Source organism: Pelmatolapia mariae, linkage group LG14 (assembly GCF_036321145.2).
Source record: "Pelmatolapia mariae isolate MD_Pm_ZW linkage group LG14, Pm_UMD_F_2, whole genome shotgun sequence".
Classification (NCBI taxonomy): Eukaryota; Metazoa; Chordata; class Actinopteri; order Cichliformes; family Cichlidae; genus Pelmatolapia; species Pelmatolapia mariae.
Genome location: NC_086239.1, coordinates 3,857,147 through 3,883,022, shown reverse-complemented (window position 1 = coordinate 3,883,022; position 25,876 = coordinate 3,857,147). Strand labels below are relative to the sequence as shown.

Sequence of the window (25,876 nt, the reverse complement as noted above, 5' to 3'; positions counted from 1 at the left end):
ACCAATTTTGCTATGTGGGCAGCAGCGTGTGACCAAGATGGTGACCAGCATGAAGACATGCCAGGGTGTTGTGACTGTGTATGATTCTTCCACATGCTACTGAGCCCTGTTTGTTAAATACATAAACTGTTAAATTGCCAGTAGGTCTTGTTTCTTCAGATTTCAATAATCCAGTGCAATAAACGACACCAAGCAAGAGTAATTTTAGTTCATTTGTCCTTTGGTCATTTTTTTTCTCCCTGTGACATATTACAATAATTCAAGGGCAAAGACAAAGAGATACCACAACAAGCAAACTCTTTGGGGGTTTTCTTTGCACTTTTTTACATGCATACTTCATTCGCCATTGGTACATTTACTTTGAGCTTTTCTTGTTAAAAGCATTTCAGATCAGCTGGAATTGAAGTTAGGGTCATGGTTAGTAATGTCGCTCTGTTAAGGTGAGACAAAATAAACAGGAGAGTAAAGAACAAAAAATGCTGGTCAGTATTGGTCAGTAATGACCAATCTTTGTTTCTTTGTCCTCCCAGTGGTGTCTTGTACTGACCCTGGAAAGGTGGAGCATAGCAGACGGGTGCTGTCAGGTACTCATTTCACCGTAGGTTCAACTATCCAGTATATCTGCAACAAGGGCTTCACTCTGTCTGGAAACAGCCTGCTAACCTGCTTCAGTCGGGGATCATCAGGACCCAGGTGGAGCCAGAAGCTACCTAGATGCCTGCGTACGTATACACTTTTCCTTCCCTTTTAATAATTACTGTAGATGACTAAAACTAGTAGACAGACTTCATGAGGAGATTTTTCTGGTGTGTGAAGGTATTTGTAAGCTTTATATGTAAGCTCTGTTTTATGGGTCTGTATGTAGCCATTGTACTTGTGCCACTTTTAATAAGAGCTTATAGTTTTATAAATAAACTGTGAATTTAAAAAAAACTGTAAAAGCCTAAAATGAAAAGTAAAGAGGGTGTCAGTCTTCACAAGAGATAAGCTAACAGCTGTGCCTCTGGTCCTACTTTTAATTTTGGAAATTTTAGGAAACACAAAAAAACCAGGCACTCTAAGAGCAATGGTCTATTGGGATAATATAGTATTGCAAGGCCTGTTGGATATGACAGAAAACAGTGCTGATCGACAGATGTGATTACAGACATTCCCCAACTCTCTGTGTAGTAATCACCATTGATCAATGATCATCACAATTTGCATATTAATAAAAAATGAGGTTGTTGTTGTGGTTGTGACAACTGTTAGACATTTGGAGTTAGTTTTAGTAATTATGCAACACTGCTTATAAGGTTGTGGAGAACTGCTGTCACCTGTCAGCTGAGACTGAAGAAGTCATTCTGATGAGTGAAGAAACACCCTCACTAAAAAAATGCTGCATCCAGATGAACAGAATCAACTTTCTGGGATTTTCTTACCTTTCTTATTACGAAACACACAAGTCCATTGGAAGACCACTCAGTGTATGTAGCATGCATTGATAGAAGTCAGCTTTCTAACCGTGAGGCCCAAGGTACAGATGAGAGAAACAGTGCAAATGCAAATTTTCTGCATCATACCAGTGAACTCTGGACTGCTCATCTGCAACATTATGTCCATCTTTTATATACAATCCCCTTAAATAATAGAACAAAACCCCAACATTGCCCCCTGCGAGCAAGCCCTTGACGTCACTGGAAAAGAAAAACTTTCTTTTACCAGGAAGAAACGTCAGCCATAGCCAGGATTAGCAAGGGCAGCCATCTACCATGACCAGTTGGTGGTGAAATGAAAGAAAAAGAGAGCAGTGGGAGACAGGACAAATGTACTCTATGGGAGAAAGAGTCAGAGTTTAATAGTTACTAGTGAGTAAATGTAATAGTAGTGTATAAATATGTATTAATACAAAAAAGAAATGAGGAAAAAAGAAATGCACAGCATAGGAAGCCCCCAGCAGCCTCAGCCTATGGCAACATAACTACTATGGTCCAAGGTCACTTGATCCAACCCTAAATATAAGCTTTATCTACAAGGAAAGTATTAAGCCTGCTTATTAATTTAAAACTGGTATGAAGGCCTTCTTTAAAATTGTCTGAACTAGTATCATCAACTACATTAAGTCTTTTACTATTCAGATTATAGTATCCTAGTTGTAGAAATAGAGACAATCACTGCACTTTTACAGATGTCTAACTAACTTCATCATTGCTAAATTTAATGACCCAATTTTGTTTAAAACCAGAACCCAAGCAGGACACCAAACCAGACCAAACAAGCTTCAGTGTGTATTAAATCTCCAATTAGACCTGGGGAATCTCATTTTCATCATTTTCAAATCGTTAATTAAGACCTTGTGTCCTGTGAATGGTGGTACTGTCATCCTGGAGGACACAACTCCCATCAGGACAGAAATTTTGACATTTCTTAGTTATTAGTGAGTATCGTAAGAGTGACAGTGATGCTGTTACAATAGATGCCGTCTTTGTTTGGAGATTGTGAATAACCAACATAATTTAATTGAAATCTTGACAATATCATTCTCCACCTGTCCCGCTGATGAAATAATGGCATTCTGTTAGAAATATTAATTAACAACAACTCTGTGACCTGCCATGGAGTTAATTAATTACACAGTTGTGACCATAATTTTTCATTACTTTGCCTTCAGCTGAGACCTTCGAGCCTTGCAATCATCCAGGAACCCCCACCTATGGGATGCCCAGCTCTAATAAGCTCCACTTCCAGGCTGGAGAGACCCTGCATTATTCCTGCCAGAGGGGCCATCAGCTGCTGGGTGAACCTATTCTCTACTGTGTCCCTGGACACCCGTCCCAGTGGAGTGGGCTGCCACCTGTCTGCAAAGGTAGAAAACTGCAGCGTGACTTGTTTTTACATTGTCAATTCATTTTTTAAGACCATGTGAAGGAAAACAGCTCAGCAAAACTGGTTGGGGCCAAGCCAGAAGCAAAAAGGTAAAATGTAAATTCCATATTAAATCACATTCAAAACATACCAAAGTCAAAGAAGAAATGCAAAAAAAAGGTATTAATGAACCTTGAATAGCAACGCGATCTGGAAAGAAGACATTAACGTGACCATGAAGAAACCTTAAAGACTGAAAGACAGATCATCTTAAGAAAAAAAGTATGTTTTGGAAAAGCAGAAACTCACATCAATCACAGTGAAAGGCCATAGATGAAAAAGAACTGTCTTTTTTCAAATTGAATTTTTTTGTTTTTGTCCTGACACTTTGAAGAAGGTTGTTCCAGTCTAGAGGCTAAAATAACAAAAGAGCAGCCTTTACCCTGAGCCTGCTGTTTGATCAAGGCAACTCAGGGATACAGGGTGCAGTAAGGACATGTTAAACAAACAACCATGAGGCAGGAGAGACCTCTCAGGACTCCAGTGAGGGTATGCATCTGTAATTTGCTTTTACAAGAGGAGTCTCAGAGGTTGCACAGCCAAGCTGCTGTATATGCACAAAATAATGAACTGATTTGTTGTCTGATTGCAAACGGTACAGTATATCTGAGCAGAAAAAGGGTTTCAATAAGCCTTTGTTGCATTTTGTACCAAAATTATAATAATTCCAATACAAATTACATTTCAGTAAACAAAATACATCTCCTTACAATTATAGTTCCTGCTCTGTGCTTCCAGGTTTATTTTGGTAATGATTTTTCTCATTCTCGTACATTGTCTCATTGTCTTGAATGGTTTCAGCTGTCCTCCCAGGTGTAGCCTCTCTGCCCTTGTCTTTGCATATCATCTGGTCCTTTGTAATATCATCCTGCTTTGCTGTGTGTGACTTTGCCCTGTGTTTTATGAGTTTTCTGCCATTTGGATTCTGTACTGTAATCTTTGCAATGTACAGTACAATAAAGTAATAGGGAGTATATCCAAATGCACTTCAGTATGTTTTTTATTTTTACCTGATTTATAAAAAATATATACATAAAAATAAATCCTGATATACTACAGGTAACCCAAACAATCAAAAGTTCATTTCTTAAGCAATTTAACTGGAAAACTTTAAGGGAGCTGACTTATTTAGATAGATTCAATTCAATTCAATTCAATTCAATTCAATTCAATTTTATTTATATAGCGCCAAATCACAACAAAAGTCGCCTCAAGGCGCTTTATTTTGTACAGTAGATAGCACAATAATAAATACAGAGAAAAAGAGAAAAACCCAACAATCATATCATATGACCCCCTATGAGCAAGCACTTTGGCGACAGTGGGAAGGAAAAACTCCCTTTTAACAGGAAGAAACCTCCGGCAGAACCAGGCTCAGGGAGGGGCGGGGCCATCTGCTGTGACTGGTTTGGGTGAGAGAAGGAAAACAGGATGAAAGACATGCTGTGGAAGAGAGACAGAGATTAATAACAGATATGATTCGATGCAGAGAGGTCTATTAACACATAGTGAGTGAGAAGGTGACTGGAAAGGAAAAACTCAATGCATCATGGGAATCCCCGGCAGCCTACGTCTATTGCAGCATAACTAAGGGAGGATTCAGGGTCACCTGGTCCAGCCCTAACTATATGCTTTAGCAAAAAGGAAAGTTTTAAGCCTAACCTTGAAAGTAGAGATAGTGTCTGTCTCCTGAATCCAAACTGGAAGCTGGTTCCACAGAAGAGGGGCCTGAAAACTGAAGGCTCTCCCTCCCATTCTACTTTTAAATACTCTAGGAACAACAAGTAAGCCTGCAGAGCGAGAGCGAAGTGCTCTAATAGGGTGATATGGTACTACAAGGTCATTAAGATAAGATGGGGCCTGATTATTTAAGACCTTGTATGTGAGGAGCAGGATTTTGAATTCAATTCTGGATTTAACAGGAAGCCAATGAAGGGAAGCCAAAACAGGAGAAATATGCTCTCTCTTTCTAGTCCCTGTCAGTACTCTTGCTGCAGCATTTTGGATTAACTGAAGACTTTTCAGGGAGTTTTTAGGACATCCTGATAATAATGAGTTACAGTAGTCCAGCCTGGAAGTAATGAAGGCATGAACTAGTTTTTCAGCATCACTCTGAGACAGGATATTTCTTATTTTAGAGATGTTGCGCAAATGGAAGAAAGCAGTCTTACATATTTGTTTAATATGTGCCTTGAAGGACATGTCCTGGTCAAAAATGACTCCAAGGTTCCTCACAGCATTACTGGAGGCCAAGGTAATGCCATCCAGAGTAAGGATCTGCTTAGATACCATATTTCTAAGATTTTCAGGGCCGAGTACAATAACCTCAGTTTTATCTGAATTAAGAAGCAGGAAGTTAGCGGCCATCCAGGTCTTTATGTCTTTAAGACATTCCTGCAGTTTAACTAATTGGTGTGTGTTACCTGGCTTCATGGATAGATAGAGCTGCGTATCATCTGCATAGCAGTGAAAATTTATGCTATGTCTTCTAATGATGCTACCTAGGGGAAGCATGTATAATGTAAATAGAATTGGTCCTAGCACTGAACCCTGTGGAACTCCATAATTAACCTCAGCATGTGAAGAAGACTCTCCATTTACTTGAACAAATTGGAGTCTATTAGATAGATATGATACAAACCACTGCAGTGCAGTACCTGTAATACCTACAGCATGTTCTAATCGCTCTAATAGGATATTATGGTCGACAGTATCAAACGCTGCACTGAGGTCTAGCAGGACAAGCACGGAGATGAGTCCACTGTCAGAGGCCATAAGAAGATCATTTGTAACCTTCACTAAAGCTGTTTCTGTGCTGTGATGAGCTCTGAAACCTGACTGAAACTCTTCAAATAAGCCATTCCTCTGCAGATGATCTGTTAGCTGTTTGACAACTACTCTTTCAAGGATGTTTGATATGAAAGGAAGGTTGGAGATTGGCCTGTAATTAGCTAAGACAGCTGGGTCTAGAGATTGCTTTTTAAGTAAGGGTTTAACTACAGCCACCTTGAAGGCCTGTGGTACATAGCCAATTATTAGAGATAGATTGATCATATTTAAGATTGAAGAATTAATTAATGGCAGGACTTCTTTGAGCAGTTTTGTAGGAATGGGGTCTAAAAGACACGTTGATGGTTTGGAGGAAGTAATTATTGAAGTTAACTCAGAAAGATCGATTGGAGAAAAAGAGTCTAACTTAACATCAATGGTACTAAAAGTAGCTGTAGATGATATTACATCTGTGGGATGATTATTGGTAATTTTTTCTCTAATGATAAAAATTTTATTTCTGAAGAAGTTCATGAAGTCATTACTAGTTAACGTTAAAGGGATGGTTGGCTCAGTAGAGCTCTGACTTTTTGTCAGCCTGGCTACAGTGCTGAAGAGAAACCTGGGGTTGTTCTTATTTTCTTCAATCAGTGACGAATAGTAAGATGTTCTGGCTTTGCGGAGGGCTTTCTTATAAAGCAGCAAACTATTTCTCCAGGCTAAATGATGATCCTCTAAATTTGTGACACGCCATTTCCTCTCCAGCTTACGAGTTATCTGCTTTAGGCTACGTGTTTGAGAATTATACCACGGAGTCAGGTACTTCTGATTTGAGACCTTAGTTTTCACAGGAGCTACAGTATCCAGAGTCGTACGTAGTGAGGAGGTAAAATTATTAACAAGATAATCGACCTCTGTTGGAGTAGCGTTCAGATAGCTGCTCTGCTCTATGTTGGTACAGGGCATTGAAGATGATAACAGTGGGTGGATTATATTCTTAAACTTAGTTACAGCACTTTCAGAAAGACATCTAGTTTGATAAAGTCTACTCTCCACTGCTGTGTAATCAATTATTGTAAATGTAAATGTTATCAGGAAATGATCAGACAGCAGAGGGTTTTCAGGAAACACTGTTAAATGTTCAGTTTCTATGCCATATGTTAAAACAAGATCTAGAGTGTGATTAAAGTGGTGGGTGGGTTCTTTTACATTTTGAGAGAAGCCAATTGAGTCTAATAACAGATTAAATGCAATTTTGAGGCTGTCATTTTTAGCATCTACATGGATGTTAAAATCACCCACAATAATTATTTTATCTGAGTTGAGCACTAAATCAGATAAAAAGTCTGAGAAATCAGAGAGAAACTCTGTGTAAGGCCCAGGTGGACGATAGATGATAACAAGTAAGACTGGTTTCTGAGTTTTACAGCTGGGGTGGACAAGGCTAAGCATCAGGCTTTCAAATGAATTAAAAGTCTGTCTTGGTCTTTCGTTAATTAATAGACTGGTGTGAAAAATTGCTGCCACACCGCCCCCTCGGCCTGTGCTTCGAGGTTTCTGGTAGTTAGAATGATTCGGGGGTGTTGATTCATTTAAACTAACATAATCATCCTGCTGCAACCAGGTTTCTGTAAGGCAGAGTAAATCGATTTGTTGGTCGATTATTAAGTCATGTACTAACAGAGACTTGGAGGAGAGAGACCTAATATTTAATAATCCACATTTCACTGTTTTACTCTTTGGTTCAGATGTGGATTCTGTATTGTTCTTTCTTTTTGATTTTTTATGTTTAAGTTTTTTATTGCTGGTTTTTGGTTTGTTTTTTGTCTGTTTGGGAGCTGACACAGTCTCAATGGAGATGGTTTTTTGGGGGGGTAGCGGGAGGAGAGAAGCTGCAGAGAGGCGTGTAAGACTGCAACTCTGTCTTACAGATAGATGAGATGAAATGAATTAACATACCAACTAGGAAAATTGTAAGCTGATAGATTCAATTTTAAATGGAATTAAACTCATAACAATCCACAAAACTGTGAACATTATGCATATATATGATTGCAAGTAAAAAAAATGTTGATAAAAAAAGTATTCACTGTGCTTGCAAAATGTCTCCTTCAGTTAGACTGTAGTTGCACATGTAATTTGTCATGTGATCAAGTCAAGAAGTTTTATTCTGTTAAACTTTCATCACTTTTGACAGAGTGTATCTGGTGGTATATTCAATAAAATTCAGTTCAATCAGCCAAACGGTACCTTATTAAGTATTTTCTTAATTTCTTTTGCTGTTTTTTATTTAACATTCATTCTCTCTGTATTCTCAGCCCACCCAACAGAGTATGATAAGCACAGAGTAGCTGGTAAGTTTACCTACAGAGATAAAAGTCTTTGTATAAACTTTCTGATTCTACCTGCACACAATGAGTTACCATCAGGGATGAACAGTTTAAAGGATCATTTGTGCTAGAAATATTTCCAATATATATGCAATATATAATCATAATTTGTATAAAAAGATAAAGACAACTGGAGGGGAATTCAACTATATGTGTAAAGGTGTGTAATAGCAGTCAAACATATTAACAGACCTATTATTTCAATGCTTTTGCATTTTTTGTAATTTTTAGAGTGTATAATAAAACTAAAGACATCAAATCACAGTCATTTAAAAAAAAAAGTATATTACTGTACTTTCTGCCTTGGTAGTTACTTTGCAAACCACTGGTAATATTGGAGTCAGCTCTACAAGGTGATCACTTGGTTGGGTTCCAGTTAGCAGGCAAACCTCTGGGTCTTAATAAGTTAATTCAGTCAATGTATGAATCCATATTAAAGCAACCAAATAAAACAAAACAAGTATATTGTTATTTCAAGACATGGAGGCCCATCAATGAAGATAAATCTCAATAACTTCACAAAGACTAAAAGGCTCTGACCCTAGGACTCCAATAGTAAAGGAAGATGAAGCTTCTGAGGAGGAGGAGGAGGAATTCATCAGTATTATCATCTTATATTAATGACCACATCACTGCTTTCTAGATTTTAAGTAGTAGGCCCATCTTAATATCAACTGTTCAGTGTGAATCAGAAATTCATGATGAAAATGCTGCAAATAAAGTTAAACCTTCACAATCTTTTTTTCTCCAACAGTACCTACTGCAGACCTAAGGATGGAAGGAGCCCAAGTAGCATTGGCTGTCTTCATCTCCATCGCCTTCTTCCTCATCCTCATCATTGGGCTCTACCTTTATTTTTCAAAGTATGTCCAAATTAGTTGAAAAATGCTGCTGAAAAAAATAATAAATTACATTATGACTAGAGAAAAGAATTAAAATATACACAGCATAATCTTTACAATTTTTGGAATAAGCACTTATTTCCAGCACGGTAATACTACAGCCTCTCTTTTGAAAAAGGTTGGCTTTTAAACACCTTCTTTTATTCAATATTTCCTGAGAGTCATGCAATGTGCATGCAAGCTTTTAGTAACATAAATTTCTGAACTCTGTGACAAATAAGGAGATTTGGGTGGCTTTGGTCTGACTGGGATGCACTGAAAGCAAATGAAAATATATTTAGCTGAAAGGACCTGCCACATGGATTTTAGAACAATATTGAGCAAAAGGCCAGAGTGTGGCCTCAAACTGGTGTGCAGAAAGCAAACACACACTTCTAATTTATACCTGAATTGGGGTTTTGTGGAAGATAATCATTAGTAATGAGAGTTTGGTCTTCAGTTCTAAATGAACAGTTTTTCAGTTAGAGCACGTAAGGTCAGGTTCTTTATGCACATACATCTCTGTAAGCGCTTGCTTATGAAAACAGTAGCTGTTTTAACAAACTAGTGTTGTTGGGGTTTTTTTTTTATTGTTTTTGTCTTCTTTTAATTCATGTGTGCTTCTCCCTATGTGCTCAGGTTCCAGAGGAAGCCACTAAGACTCACGCTGTACTCCAACTTACCATATGAAAATATCACTGGAGAGTCTACACTTTATAACTCAGTTTATGAGACAATGGTGAGTCAACATTCCCCACAGCTGTCAGTCTGTTACGCTATCAAATCTAGTGGCCCTCCATTCATTTAGAACCATTTTGTGGTTCACTTGCATTGTACTGTGGTATACTGATGGATGTTATTTATTATCTACCCTTATTATATTAGTAAGGTAAGGCTACATAGCAGGCTACACATCTCTGAATAATGCAATATGGGTCATCAGCACCACAGAGTTTTCCACGATGATTTGAATCAAATCCAAGAGTGGAAGATCTACTGAAAGTTGTGTTTTGACACTGCCAAAGAAAAACATCATATATTGATCACACATTCCAAGTTTTCAGTATACCATCCCCTTTAGGAGAAGCAACAGTAACATATCTGTGATTAATAAATAAGAACAAACGTTTGCTTTCAACACTTAGTTCTTCAATAACATATGGCAACTGATGATGTTCCTTTAGTGTCTAAGTTGCTGTTTTGTTCACCTTCCATGCTTCCAATTTCTGAAGAACAATGAGGTGAGTCAGTCCTCGATCCTCCTGTGAAATACTCTTGTGATTATACTTCCTGAATACTCACTTATGTATCAAAAGTGAATTCATTTGCCTAAATACTCTAAAATAATGGCACATTTGTCCTATCTATATAACAGTTTGGTCACAAAAGGACCAAATTTGAGGAACATGTACTAAGATTTCTTTCAAGCTTTATTACACTTCTACTTTGCTCCATTTTTAGCAGCCAGATCTCTGACTGTCTGTCAGCCTGGCTACAGCGCTGAAGTGAAACCTATTTTCTTCAATCAATGTCTTAGATTTACAGAGAGCCTTTTTTATAGGGCCACACACTCCTTTTTTCAAGAAAAACATCTACTATAAGGGTGCCTTTGTGGTGTGGAACCCATTATTGTGAATTTAAATGTTATTAAGAAATGATCAGACAAAAGAGAAACACAAATGTTCAGTTTATAAGCCATATGACAAAACATCATCCAGAATGTGATTAAAGTAGTGGTTGAGCTGTTGAGCCAATTGGGTCTAATAATATATTAAATGCAGTGTTGAGGCTGTCATTTTTAAGCATCTACATGGGTGTTAAAATCACTCACAATTATTTTGAGCACTAAATCAAACAAAAAGTCTGAGAAATCTGAGAGGAACTGTGATTAAAGGTCAGGTGGATCATAGATAACAACAAATTAAACTGGTTTTTGAGTTTTACAATTTGAGTGAACCAAGCTCAGACTTTTCAAATCAGTTAAAACTCTGCCTAGGTCAATGTTTGATTAATAAGCTGGATTGAAAAATTGCTGCTTTTCCCTCCCCCCAGCCTGTGCTTTGAGGATTCTGACAGTTAGTATGACTCCAACCAAAGTGGGATGGATGCCATCTCTCCTAACAAGACCAGGTTTTCCCCAGAAAGTTTCCCAATTTTCTATAAAGCCAACATCGTTTTTTGGGCACCACTTAGACACCAATTTAAGAAGAACATGTTGTTAAACATGGCACTCCTGGTCCAATTAAAGAGGCGACCTGAAAAAAGTACATTGTCCAATATTGTTTTGGCAAAGTTGCACACTGATTCAACATTCATTGTTGTGACCTCCTATTGACGTAACTGGTTGTCATCACTCCTGATGGGAATTATTTTACGAAATCCAAGTTTATCCCTAGCCAGACATCAGAATTCACTAATGTCTTCTGCTCTGGTCCCTGGACTATTAACTGTGGTTGCTCAACTCCAGTTTGGATTCGGGAGACAGACACTCTCTCTATGTTCAAGATATATATGTGTGTGTGTTACAGAGAAGAGTTGATGAGTATTATTTTGTTCCATGTAGTGCGCCTCTATCTAAAACTATCTGCATTTTTAAAGTTTCTCTGCTCATTTATTGTTTTTTATTAATACTTTAAAAACTACAGTTGTTTCCATTGTTGTCCATTATTGTTCCATCATGTTTGTGTAACATGCTGTCCTGCCATTTTAAAGTATACACTGGTTTAGTTTTCTGACTGCTTTGAGTGCTGACCAGACTCGTGCAATGTCTTCACAGGATTCCAGAGAATACGAGGTTTCTATCTGAAGACTCCAGTGTATGCGTGTGTTTAATGGACAGATAAGACGCCTGCTGGCCTTTTCAACATCCCCCACACTTATTCCTTTGGTAACTCGCTTGACACCTCCACGCTGGTTTCTCTACACTGAATATGAACTTTTCTTTATTTACCTGACAGAGACCACCACAGCACCCCTGGAAAAGCTGAGCCACCAGAATATTTTTCTAGTTCTTCAACAGTTACCGTCCAGCAGCAGTTTGTACAGTTTTTAACACTGTGCTCACATCCTGAGAACTTTCGGTGCAAAGTAACATCTCAGAAAGCAGAGGGATGAATGCAAAGCAATGCCATTAAGTGCATATAACCACAGGTGTTAGGCTGTGTTTTGTACATTATACACATTGTCGTCTAGCACCATTAAAGGAACAATGCTTACGGATTGTTGGGATGCGGTACATTGGTATATTAAGATTTTACACTTTAATGTTAGAAAAAAGCAACAGTATAAACAATTATCTGATTATCCCCAAACTGTTGTTGCTTGAATCTGTTCTTTGACAAATAAAATGTCTTAAATAAAAGACCTTTGAAGGAATATTTGTCTCTCTAAAAGGGTGATGTTCTCATGTCTGTATGTTCAGCACAGTGATCAATGCAATATATAATTTGCTTAGATTAGCATAAAAACTGAAAGCAGGGAGAAACAGCTAGAGCTCAAAGATAAACCAAAACTCCACAGCTCCATTTAAAAACAAACTACTTCTGGTAACAATGACTCAAGCTGGAAAAAAAAAAATTAAAGCCCCTTTTATAGTTTTATGGATTTCTTAACCTTTTCATTCTTTCACTGTGTTGAAAGATGATGATTGTTCTGTAGAGATTTGCTGAAAAACTAAAGAAAATAATTAAACGCTGTTATAGTTTATTGCTAATCTAAACTGTCATTGGACGGTGAGTGCAAGGCTATGAGTGAATATCCAATGACAAGATTTTGCGACTTTATATTACCAGTTACACCTCAGATGGTGGACTTTGGGCAGATTTTAAAATAGTATAAGACGAATGATAAGTTGTCTGTTGTGTCTCCAGCTGTTTTAGCTATCAAATGCTAGCAGACTAATGAGCCTATTATTGGCTTTTCAGTCAGTTTTCAGTAAATTTGTATGTAACATGGTATTACATTCAAAACTTATTTTTTTGCAATAATGAAGCAATAATTTCCAACATAGCAACCAGTACACTTTTAGTAATGGTATTTAGTAACTGATAAAATATTTATTTTCCATCTTTAAGAAGATTCTGTGCTATTTGAACATTCGTCAGCTACAGCCAAGAATGGTTTTGTATCTAGCATCCAGTGGTCTTCATTGGAATTGCTTTTTTTTTTTTTTTGCACTTAGTATGCTATAATTTTTTTTTCCTTCCATGTATTTATTGAGTTTTAAACTTTACACTGACACCATCATTAAACAAAACAAAACCAACATAACAGGACAAAACAAAATAGACAAAACAAAACAAAACAAACAACCTGGCTCAAGAATACAAATAAATAAATGGAAAATCCAGACACTTTGATTATGAGATACAATTAACAATACACATATATGTAAAATAGCAGTGACATGCTTGCATTATACCAGGGCCCGTGAGAAAATAGCAGAAATATCCAAACCGGCATACGCCATAAATGGGTCCCATATTTTATGAAACTTTTTGTCCCTACTATGTAACTTGCATGTTAAGAAATCTAGTGACACATATTCCAATACTGTCCGGTGCCACTGAGTCTTAGATGGGGCCATGTCCGTGATCCAGTTCAAAAGGACACATTTCCTTGCACAGAATGTTAACAGTGCGTAGAGCTGCTTTCCAAACTTCCCCCTGATTTTGTCATTTGCCACTCCAAGTAGCATGCACAATGGGTTGCATTCAGTGTCAGTGGTGAAGATCTTATCCAGTTCACACTTTATGACACACCAAAATTGTTGGATTTTCCGGCAGGACCAAATAGAGGTTGCCCACCTCTATTTTACATTTAGGGCACAGCGGAGAAAGGTCTGAATTGTATTTATGCCATTGAGAAGGTGATATGTGAGCTCTGTGTAGAATTTTAATTTGGATTGCCTTTACTTTATTACAGACGCTCAGAGATTTAGCATTCTCCCAGACTTATTGGAATTGCATTTTAAATTATGAAGCCTGGTAAAATGCTAGCATCATTGTTCACCAGTTCATTTATTGTTAGCCTGTGTAGAAACTAAACGGAGACAGGGTCCAGTCTAACATTAGTGCAAGGCAGCAGGACCTTTTTGTAAAAGCTTTGCCTCTTTTTCATGAGAGCTCTCATGCCACTTATTTTTGTATTCAGTCTGTGTTTTTTAATTTTTCTAAGTGCCACACTAGCTGTTTTCCCCTGATTCCAATATGCTAAGCTAAGCTAATTCCAAGCTATAGCTTAGTAGTCTTGTAATTTTTTCATTTCACTCAGCTAACACTACTATTTAAAGAAATTATTGAACATTGATTTCTTACTAATTAATTCACATTAAAATGACATTATTATACTCTGTCAAGATCCAGCACTATAGGGATCGTTGCAATTTGATTTGACTTTATGAAATAATGGTATTGATCCTACATTCATATGCATTATGCAGAATGAAAGACAGGACTGATTTATCCTTGGTTCAGTTGCAAACTAAGTTATAATAATTTAGGTAGCATCTCATCCAGAGCTAGCACTGATTGCAGATCAGGTATAAATTCAGACTTTTGTTGTCATTCAACATACAATGTATACAATATTGTCCTATGATAACATGTACCCTTGCAAACTACTTTGATGATAACCTATTATTTTTTTTGATTAATTGTATATAAAGTATTTATTGATCTACTTCACAAACATCTTCAATAAAGGTTATTATTCAGAAAAATAGTGGGCACTTTCAAAATGTGTGGTGAGTCCATGGTTTGTGTGCTTCATTAAAACTCTCTAATCTATAGTCATAGTTTCAAACCTTTCCTCAAATAGTTTGGTTTTCTAGTATAACAAAAAAAATTAAGACAAGCACCTCAAGCGTAGTAACAGTTTTTTTGGAAGTGATCCAATCAGAAGCAATGTCCTTAGTAAGGTGACATTTGAAGACATTTGTGTGGTTGTGGGGTGGGGGGCCCATGGAAACATAACAAAATATCTCTGCTTTGGAGGAAAACAAGAGTAGATAGATGAACACAATTTGCATTTGATGTCAAGGAAAATAAGATGCTTTGTAAACCGTGCGGAGCAACTGTCTTAACAAACTTTTACACTTTATGTTTTAGTCAACTGAATCAACTTTAGATTCAGTTGACTATAATCTTATGCTATGTCGTCGACTAAAACTGAATTACATTTTAAACAAAATAACTAAACCAAAATCTGCTGACAAAATGAACACTGCTCTGAACGAATACACACAGAGTACTATTCCTTCATGTATTCTAGCCTTAAACTTGCTTAATTATAAGATATTCATCTGGATATACCAAATACACTGTAGTGCTAACAGTATTCACTCAACTGCCTTCACATGCAACCCCTTCCAAATCCATAGACATCCAAATATGATGTCGCCCCACCCTTTGCAGTTATTTTTTTTTCTTTTTTTTTTTCTTTCTTTTTTTTCTTTTTTTTTTTGCCTGTCCCGTTTGGCTCTTTTGCCATCAGAATTGTTGTCTAAAGGCGAAGAAAGATGCCCAACGGATTTACTTTACCAAATTGACCATGCCAGCCTTCCCGTAATGGTCCATTTGATTCACCTTTTATTATTTATTTTATTTTCATTTGCTGAATCCGGGACAGACTTGATTGGGGGAAAGAAAGGGGAGAAAGAAAGAGGGAAAGAAAAACAACTGAGAAGAGGGAGGGGGAAAATGGGCAAAAAACAAAAACCAACAAAATAAGCAGACAAAAAATACATATATCGATCACCTGGATCACCTGTTGAGAAAGAAAAAAGAAAACAAGCAGAAGAAAACGAGAGCAACATAATAAACAACATCACAATGATATATGGGAATATGACAGTAAATACTAAATATTAAACATTATTGTGCAGCACGTAAGATCGACAGCGCACAGTGTGCTTTGAGGTAGGAGCCAAAAAGGGTGTAGTTTGTGTGTGTGATCACCTGTGTGTACACCTGTGAGCATGGACGCGCTTGTTTTTTTTAAAAGGTTCCTTCATGTAATGATCTGCTAGAGGGTGTGGGGGGCCACTGCCCCGTCCTCCAGGGCATGAAGCAGGTATGGAGGAGATCAAAACTCCAGACATCCAGAGGCGCCCAGAACACAAGAGACCAAGGAAGACCAACAGAGGGGCCACTATCCCAGAAAGAGCTGAGGAGAGTCCCAGATGAGGGGTCACTCAGCGGAGCAGGGGGGGTTGCAGTGACGTGCCCGTGAGCTCCGCCGGCAGCCAGCTGTGCCTGAGTGACCGAGCCCCAGGCCGAGAGGCCGAGGGCACCCCACCCCCGAAGTGGCCCGAGCGAGCCCCAGGCTCCAGGCCCCGATAAGCAGCTGCCAAGGAGTGAGCCGGTGTGTACCTGGGCGCCCATCCCCGGACACAAAGAACCACCAATGCACCGATGTCTGAGGGCGTCCGCCACCGGCAGGGGAAGTGGTGGGGGGAGATAAGCCTCCATACCTTGGAGGGCCTGAGATGTCCCCAGAGAGGTGGCGTCTGATACCCAACCTGACATATAGACACAGACATACAGGCACACACAGATACAAACATCCATTCCCACCCTCATGCTCTCATATGCAATTACTCCACACTCAACCAACGTGGAGACAGACATAAAGAGACGCTGTACACACAATCACACTCCCCAAGCATACTCTAAGAACCGGGTCTAGGTACCCTTGCCCCTGGAGGGGGAAACTGCACCCAAACCTAGGTGGTGTTACCCTTTTCCCTGCGGTGGGGAGAAGCAGACCCACCCTACTCCGCAGCAGCATGGAGGCCCCACATTCCAGACCCCAGTCGGACGGCCAGCTCCTCCTCCTAGCCCCCCCGCTCCAGCAGGCCGCAGAGAACGGGGGTGTGAGAAGACTCCAAACCTCCCTCCGCCCGCTCAACCCTTTGCAGTTATAACAGCTTCGGCTCTTCTGGAAAGGCTTTCCACCATGTCTGGGTGTGTGTTATGGGAATTTTTGTTCATTCTTCCAAATGGGCATTTGTGAGGTTAGCTGCTGAGCTTTGGAATCCTGTTCCATGTAGTTCTCTACACACTGTTCTTAAACTAATTTGTAGGCCACATGAAGTTTGAAAGCTGTAGTGATTGACTCTGCAGAAAGCTGGAGACCTCTGTGCGTTATGTGCCTCAGGATCTGCTGAACCCGCTCTGTGATTTTACTTGGCCTACCACTTCATGACTGAATTGCTGTGGTTCCCAATTGCTTACACTTTGTTATAACACTTCAAACATTGAGTATGGAATATTTAGAAAAAAGGAAATTTCATGATTGTTGCACAAGTTGCATCTGGCCATAGTACCACACTGGAATTAACTGAGGTCCTGAGAGCAACCACAAATGATTGTAGAAATAGTCTGTATGCCCAGACGCTTGAATTTATAAAACTGTGGGCATGGAAGTGATTGGAGCACTTGTATTCAATGACTTGGACAAGTGAGTGAATACTTTTGACAATATAATGTAAGTGAAACAAGGACATTAGGAGCCAAATTTACTAAACAAGGCAAAGTAGCCTGTGAATGCAATTCTGGATAGCATTCATAGGTATGGTTAGTTTTACGGATGATTTTCTAAACACAGATGCAGTCAATTTATTTAAATATCAAGTACAGAAAATAAGACATGCTTTCTTTATATGTTAAATTAAATAAAATTACAAAAAAATAAGGTGCTGTTTTCAAGGACAATCATTTCAGGTCAGTGACCTACAGTGCTTCAAAAGGAGACCACTTAATGGCGCCAATGATAAGGTCCAGGTCCCAGAGGGGAACCGGGGATCCTGGCCTGAGAATAAGTTGCTGGACACCCCTCAGGAACCAATGTATTTAAAAGGAGTAAGCCTCACTAAGTGCTGAATGACCAAAGCGAATGGTCTTTGATCACTGCCACCATGTATGGTGTCCACTTTAACCTTATATGGGTCCAACTTGTGGACCACACACCAGGAGATAAACACTCCTCAGCGACAGGAGTAGCAGCCCTAATGGACAGTGCACAAGACTACTGCATTGTTCGCATGGCTGACGCTGGCAGCAGAGTTTCTCCTTCTCAGCGGCCAGGCCCCTCACATGTCTGCTGCTATGTTCAGTGGCCTTGGCACATGAATAGCTCTCAGTGAGTGGAACAGGGGGTGAGCCTACTGCCACAGCCTGGCAGCTATCCTGCAAAGGAGGGGCAAGTCTAGGCAACCCTGTCTGTTGACATAGGCTGCCACAACAGGGCTGTCTGCCCTGACGCTGACATGAAACCCCTGCAGTCGAGAAACTACTCGAGTGCCAGGATGACAGCTTGCAGTTCTTGATACCACAGCCCTCGTGTATTGCACCCCAACCTACTGGAGAGGCGTCTGTGGAGAATAACTGGTGGTGAGTCACCAGACCCACCACCTAGCCCAGCTCCAGGTTGGAGGAGTCCCTCCATCCATAAGGCCCATGAGGCAGAAGTATAGCCCCCAGCTGACCCACTAGTGAAGTCTGAAGTGCTCTAGGCATCTCCTAAAGGTCTAGCGTCGCTCCGCAGTGCGGGACACAGAGGCCCATGTCCAGACATAGGACCTGGGAAGGCCTGTAGCTTGCTCTTCTTGAGATTCAGGTGCAAGCCTAGAGCCTGAACATGTACATGAGCTGCAGGACTGTTGTTCTGATGTGGTGCAAACCAGCCAGTCGTGTAAGTAGTTAAGGACCCTGTGGCCCTGTATCCTCATAGAAGCAAGGACAGCGTCCATGCATCACGTGAAGGTCCAGAGTGCAAGAGAGATGCCGAAGAGGAAAACAGTAAATGACCTTCAGATCAATGGTAGCAAACCAATCCCCAAAATTGATGGCCTGCTTCACCTTGGGGACCATCAGCATTTTGTATATCAGGGGACAAAGATAGCAGTTCAGGCCCCTGAGATCCAACATCGGGGAAAGACCCCCTTCCCGTTTGGGAACCAAAAAAGAGCGGGAAGGGAACCTAGCTTGGCAGTCCCCAGCATCCACCTCCTGTATCCCATCTTTCTTCAGGAGGGCTGAGAGTTCTTCCTGCATTATTCAAGATTCAAGAGATTCAAGATTCAAAGTGTTTATTGTCATGTGTCCCAAGAAAAAAAGTCATTTTTCTGTGCAATGAAATTCTTTCTTTGCTGTCCACCCACAGATGCCGATTAATATATACAATAGAAATAGAACAGATAAAATACAAATAGTACAAATAAATAAATTAAGACAGAAAAGGAGACAAAATATTGAAGTGTGAAACAGAGATACGTGCAAAAGAGCTGTAGTTTAATATGCAGAATGACTTGATGTGCAAAAAATTATTATTACTGTTCAAAAATAGGTCAGCTGTTCAGGAGTCTGATAGCAGTGGGGAAGAAGGAGTTGTTGAGTCTGGATGGTCTGGAATTCACACTTCTGAACCTCCGCCCCGAGGGCAGAAGTGTGAACAGTCTGTGTTGGGGGTGTGTGGGGTCTTTGAGGATGGAGGCAGCTCTCCTCTGGACTCTGCGATGGTAGATGCTCTGCAGAGAGGGCAGCGGAATCCTGATCTTCTCCGCAGTTATTATCACTCTCTGCAGGCATTTGCGGTCCATAGCAGTAGTGCTGCCGTACCATGCAGTGATGCAGCTGGTCAGTGTGCTCTCCACAATGCAGCTGTAGAACCTGCTGAGGATCTTGGCCGACACACCAAATTTCCTCAGCCTGCTCAGGAAATACAGCCGCTGCTGAGCCTTCTTGACCAGCTGTGTGGTGTTCAGTGTCCAGGTGAGGTCCTCACTGATGTGGACGCCCAGGTACCTAAAGCTGCTAGTCCTCTCCACTTCAAGGCCCCAGATAAACAGCAGCTGGTGAGGCCTCCTCTTCTTCCTCATGTCCACTATCATCTCCTTTGTCTTGTCAGTGTTGAGGGTGAGGTTGTTGTCCTCACACCATGACACCAGACCGGCCACCTCTCTCCTGTAAGCCGCTTCGTCCCCTCCAGTGATGCAACCGATCACTGCAGTGTCGTCCGCGAACTTCAAAATGATGTTATCTTTGTTGGAGGTGACACAGTCGTGGGTGTACAGGGTGTAGAGGATGGGACTGATGACGCAACCTTGTGGGACGCCAGTGTTTGTAATAATGCTGGCTGAAGTTCTGTTGCCGATCCTGATGGACTGGGGCCTGCCAGTCAAAAAGTCCTGTAGCCAGTCACAGAGGGTGGGGTCCAGGCCGAGTGCTGCCAGCTTGTGAGTGAGTTTGTGTGGGATGACAGTATTGAAGGCGGAGCTGTAATCAACAAAAAGTACCCTGATGTATGAGTCTTTGTTTTCCACATGGGAGAGGGAATAGTGAAGGGCAGCAGCGATGGTGTCTGACGTGGACCTTTTGGGCCAGTAGGCATACTGCAGGGGATCTAGAGCGTCTGCGATGTTGCTCTGGATGTAGGCAAGCACCACTCTCTCAAAGCACTTTGCAATGATTGGAGTGAGTTCAACTGGTCTATAGTCATTCAGGCAGGTGGCTGGGCTTTTTTTGGGGAGCTCTGAAGCGCTCTCGTGGCGTCGGCTGACTCACTACGGCTCGGTGTTTCAGGGCCTTCCTGGAAGTGGCGGTGGCAGTGGCTACTGGGGCGAACAATGACTGGAAGGTCCGGTGGAAGGGTGAAGTCCGGTGGGAGGGTAAAGTCCAGAGGATTGTATGAGTTACCGATATCAAGTAGTGCCTGTCTCGGGTATGTTAACAGTGCACAGCACTTATCCAGTGCAAACAGAATAAAAGTAAGCAACAACAAACAACAAGTCGGCATCTGAGAGCGGAGCAAGCAAACACTTCTGCCTCGAGGGGCACCATGTTATTATCTGGGCCTGCTGGGGGTTGCTCACTAAGGTAAAGGTTGGGATGGTTGTGATGGGGGGTCTGCGGAAGAACTGCAGGTGGTAGCCCTGGATCAAGGACCGACCAACAAGGCAGACAGGGAAGGGGGCTGGCCGGTCTGCCCCCCGGAAAGGTCAAGATGGAGGGAGATGGCTGGAGGACAGTCGAGCCTTGGCTGCACGTCCTCTCCGTTTCCCCTACGTGTTGGTGCTATGTCTGCGCAAAGCTGCCAGCTGAGGCCTGGTATCTCCAGGGCCCCATGCTGGAGCTTCAGGAGCAGGCTGAGGCGCAGCAGCCTTGGGCATCCTTGCACTTGCAGAGCGCCTGAGCAGGCCCCTTGACAACTCCTGAGGAACACGGCAACTGTTTCAAGCCTGTGTGGGTCAACAGGCAGCCTCTTTATACATTTCTGGTTGTCCTAATGGAGATGTGACTGAAACAGTCAGAGATGCTGCGGCACCACCCAGATGAGGCCAAGGCACTATATGTGGTGATGGCCTGCTCTTTCATGCATGCTAGAAGACTTCCTGCAGGCAATTGGCCACCTGTGCAAAGCAGCAAACTTCAAACTGCCTGCACACCAGGTCCTTAAAATCAGGCAGCAGTAGCACCTGCAGCTGAGAGCACCGTGGCTGTGTGATGTCGTCAAACCTGGAGGCCACTGCCACAAGGTTCTCAGGGAAGGCAATATCCAGAGCCCTGGATGCCCTGCCCATCATCTCAAACATTTGGCAATATAAAACAGTCTATGCAAGACTGTAGAGCTTCCCTGGCCAGCATAGCATGTTGGTAGCCCAAACACAGCATACATCTACCATTTCCGTGCTACAGAGGCATAGAGATGTCGCGTCCCACACATTTATGACCCATATGAGCTGCCATACTTGCATGGGATGAATGGAGCCGTAACCCGCAAACCGGAAGACAGTACACACAAACACATACTCTGGTTTCCCCTGTCTCAACAGGTAAGCCCCCAGATGGAGCTCAAATAATTGCCGGTTTCACGTCTGCACAGTTCTTTTATGCCTAATGTGGCAGTAGTATGCAGGCAGGTCCTGGAGTATGAAGGAATTAATGCAACTGACTGGTCCCTGCGTCGGCCTGACTTAAATTCAGTAGAACTCTGGGATGTTATGTTTTGATCCATCTGACACCACAAGGTTAACCTTCACATTTGTATACAAACTACCAAGTACCACTTTGAGTTGCAACAGAGAAATTTCAGCAAACTATTCTGCCACATCATTTTTTTCAGCCCTCTATAGGTCTTTATTTTTCATCCTTTCAATTCTAACACATTACCTAGTCCATAGTAAAGATCGTCAGCACGATTACCCAGTTAGTGTAGGTTTTTGTTTGCTGTGCTGCTGGAAGAGGCCACTAGTGTGCCACAGAGCTGCCATGGTAAGCTTGTAACCTGAAGCTTTGACAAATAAAAATAACAAAACTTTGGCTGTACTAAAGCCTGTCTATTCTTGCAATGATTGTAGCCTTGCTGCTCAATGGTCATTCATCACAATTACATTAATTCATCCGGCAGTCCAAAAACATGCATGTTATACTAGTTATCCATCCCTTATTCATGCCATAATTCAGTCCAACATCCTTGCACTCTGCACCATAAATAAATAAATATAAATAAATAATAAATAAATATATTATTATTGTCTGTCATGCTGATGTCTTGTTGTCAGTATTGTCTGTCTTTTAAGTACACTGAGAGCAAAGAAATAATCAGAGCCCAATTTTTTTTATGTGTACACATACTTGGTCAATAAAGCTGATTCTGATGTAAATGGTTGTCTTCCTCTGTTAGCCCTGAGACACGCTGGTGACTTGTCCAGGATTATACCCTACAACAGTGGGCAGATGGATGGGTTGATTGGTGAATCTGATTATTTATGTGCATGTAAACACCCACACTGGCTGACACACAGAGCATAGTTGCTGCAATGGAGCAGGAGATTACTTTATCAGTCTAGTTCCAAGGCTTTGCTCAGTGTGCATATCTCTGATTTACTTCAGCAATTTAAGACATTTAGGTATCTTGCACATGGACCTTTTCCACAGCTAGCAAATTATCCTTTTGTAGGAGGAATTAAGAAAAGAGAGACGTTTACCTGTTCGAGCAGCAAAAAATAATAAGTGTCACACCAATCCCCACAAGCCTGGATGAGCCTGACCAAGAGTCCAAGTTCTTGGTATTATCAGCTGACTGAAACTTGGACCATAGATAATATAAAACATGCATGTAGCCATAACTCATGTTTACTAAGCTCAAACAACTAGGGAGCCCAAGGCTGTTTTCCCATAGAAAATCTGAAGTCTTTTTCCAGCCACAGGGGTTGCTCTCTCCTGGGCTTTACAAAAAGAAAAAGAAAAAAGATTTCAGGTATTTCCACCTTGGCTTCTCTTTTCAAACCTGGAAAAGTAAAGTATCTTCTCCAAGTATAAAAAATATGTTTCAATTTTCATTTAAATATACTCCATTGTATTCCTTAACTTAACATATATATATATATATATATACATATATATATTAAGCCCTTAGAAATTCTCTTACTCTAATGTTAAAATACAATACTCTCAAAAATATCTTAAAATACACATATCACAGTAATTTAGTGATGTATCACAACAGGATACATTTATGAGTAATAACTATAACAGTATAATACTTCATAATTACAACCTTACAAGTCTCCTTCATCAGAAAACTTTTTAAGGGCTTTTACAAATGTGATCAAAATATGTAGTTTTAAAAAAATGACTGAAAATTCATTTTGTAAAAAAGATTTTTCATTTTCAACATTCTTGTACTACATATTAATGTGCATATTAATATATGCACTAAAATGTTCAATAAACTGTAACCTGGTGAATGGTCATGCTGGACATGTGTACAACATGTGATGGCTAGTAACATTAGTAATTTAATTAAAATTAATTGGAACACGGGACTACATTTCTAAAATGGAATGTCATATATTTCTGTGCACAAAATCACATAAGCTAACTACCAGCATGAAAACTCATTTTGCCAGCTACTCAAATACAACTGAGCAGTGCCTCCCTCTGCTGGCAAGGGTTAGCAATTACCCATCATTCATGGTAATTCTGTCCACTATACATTAAAATTGCAAACATTTCCTCTCTCCAAGGAAACCATTTTTAGGTTTTAGAATCAGCCCCATTAAAAAACAAAAACAGCCAGTATGGCTGAAGAAAACAACTGAAGAAAACAAAAAGGAAATCAAGAATCAGAAAAAACAGGTATCAAAAGTAAAAGTTTGGGATAAAGGACTAATTAGAACTTTATCTGAATCAGCACATCCATTGTTGCTACAGATCCCAAGAGACAAGACAGTGTGCAGGTCTGTTACAGGGCAAACACAAAGAGATGGGCAACACAACCAGTCGCACTAATATTTACACCTATCAATCTACCTATTTTACACATACCCATATTTACACACACACACACACACACACACACACACACACACACACACACACACACTGCTAGGTTAAGTGATTCTAAATTGAATAAATTGATCAGCACTTCTCCACAAGGTACATTGATTCAAGTATTTTACAATTTTGAGCTACTTTTTTTGCAACATTCTCTCCACTGTGTTTAGAGGTAAATATTGCCATTGTGTTCTGCTCCATTTCTTTTCTCACAGCTTTATTTATTTCCTACAGTACACTTAATGAACAAGTGTTGTTTTACTGGTTATTAACATACAATTTTTCCAATTTTCTTAATATACATATATATATATATATATATATATATATATATATATATAGCCCTTCTTGGATTTGCTAGAAAATGTCAAAAAGTTGAAGGCAAAAGTATGAGCTTACTGAACTTTTTAAATATATATGATTCTTAAAGCAGAATAATGCTACATTATCATATAGAATATGATGCATAGATCTAGAGTAAACAACCTAAGTGGTTAAAACGAATTAAATATAACGCAACATGCACATTAATTTTGCAGTAATATCAATTTAAATACATTTGATATGAAAAGAAACATTTTTCTGCACAATTAGTACTAACATGCAATTTTCTGATAACTGCCCAGTGTCACCGGGTATTGGCAAGATATGCACAACATAGAGTGCCACCTTCGTCATTCCTGTTCAACTTGTGCATCTCAGGCTTTCAGTACAACTCTGGGTATCAGAACTACTCTGACAGTTCTACGGTGATTGGATGTATATGTTGTTAGAGTGGATTCTTAAATGTTTGTCATTTTTATGCTTGCCATCCATTTCTACATTGTTTAACTGTGAGGCTGAAGTGTTTTATCACAGGGAACATCCTTGTGGAGGTCTGTTTGATGTTTGGTAGAGCTTCCTGCCCTTTGTATGGTTTCACTGTGTTACCTATGGTAAACCATACATTGGGTGTGGGGGAGACTACCCTCTTTATGACCAAGGATGTTCCCCCTGCTTTTAGGGTTTATGACCCTTTGATCAGCAGGAGGGCACCTACACACACACACACACACACCTACCTACACACACACACACACACACACACACACACACACACACACACACACACACACACACAGTGCCTCGTCTTTGTAACCAAGGGGGGTTAAGAGGGGAGGTACGTGTTGTAAACTATTGTGTGAACTGTCTCTCAATAAATAGCTGCGAGGGAAGCTGCTCTTTGAAGGACTTTGGGCTGGAGACAGGTTAGGAGCGTGAGCTCCAAGAGCTGGTTCTTGACCAAAGGCCTCCCTTGCGCAAGTAATCGATCGAACACTGTTGCCTTGTTTTCTTTCATGATGAATAAGTCTCTAGAACTAGCAGGGTTTGTGGGAACAGACCCAACATTTATTTGGTCCTTCGAGCCGGATCCCAACACATCGCCTCCACCGCGAGGGGAGGGAGAGGACGCCACCGCAGTCTGCTAGCAGCCATCGTCTGGGACGATTGACGAAAGCCCTGGTACTTTGCTTTGTTCCAGGCCGGACAGTTTGCGCCTGAACTCCCCACGGGATGGATGGCGATTGACGGGAACCAGAGACTCTTCCCATGA

General features: G+C 40.5%; 1 protein-coding gene across 3 annotated transcripts in view; it reads left to right on the top strand.

The window, feature by feature from the left end:
- The window catches only part of sez6b (seizure related 6 homolog b), a 244,389-nt gene extending 231,047 nt beyond the window's left edge, over positions 1-13,342 (top strand). For 2 of the 3 annotated variants that reach the window (XM_063494445.1, XM_063494443.1), the window contains 6 exons: positions 531-722; positions 2,651-2,845; positions 7,992-8,027; positions 8,818-8,926; positions 9,584-9,683; positions 11,721-13,342. In XM_063494445.1, coding sequence (XP_063350515.1) covers positions 531-722; positions 2,651-2,845; positions 7,992-8,027; positions 8,818-8,926; positions 9,584-9,683; positions 11,721-11,750 — 662 coding nt within the window. In that variant the 3' untranslated portion in view covers positions 11,751-13,342. The remainder of the gene's footprint in view (positions 1-530; positions 723-2,650; positions 2,846-7,991; positions 8,028-8,817; positions 8,927-9,583; positions 9,684-11,720) is intronic. The other variant, XM_063494444.1, reaches the window with a different exon arrangement.
- The last annotated feature ends 12,534 nt before the right edge of the window (positions 13,343-25,876 follow it).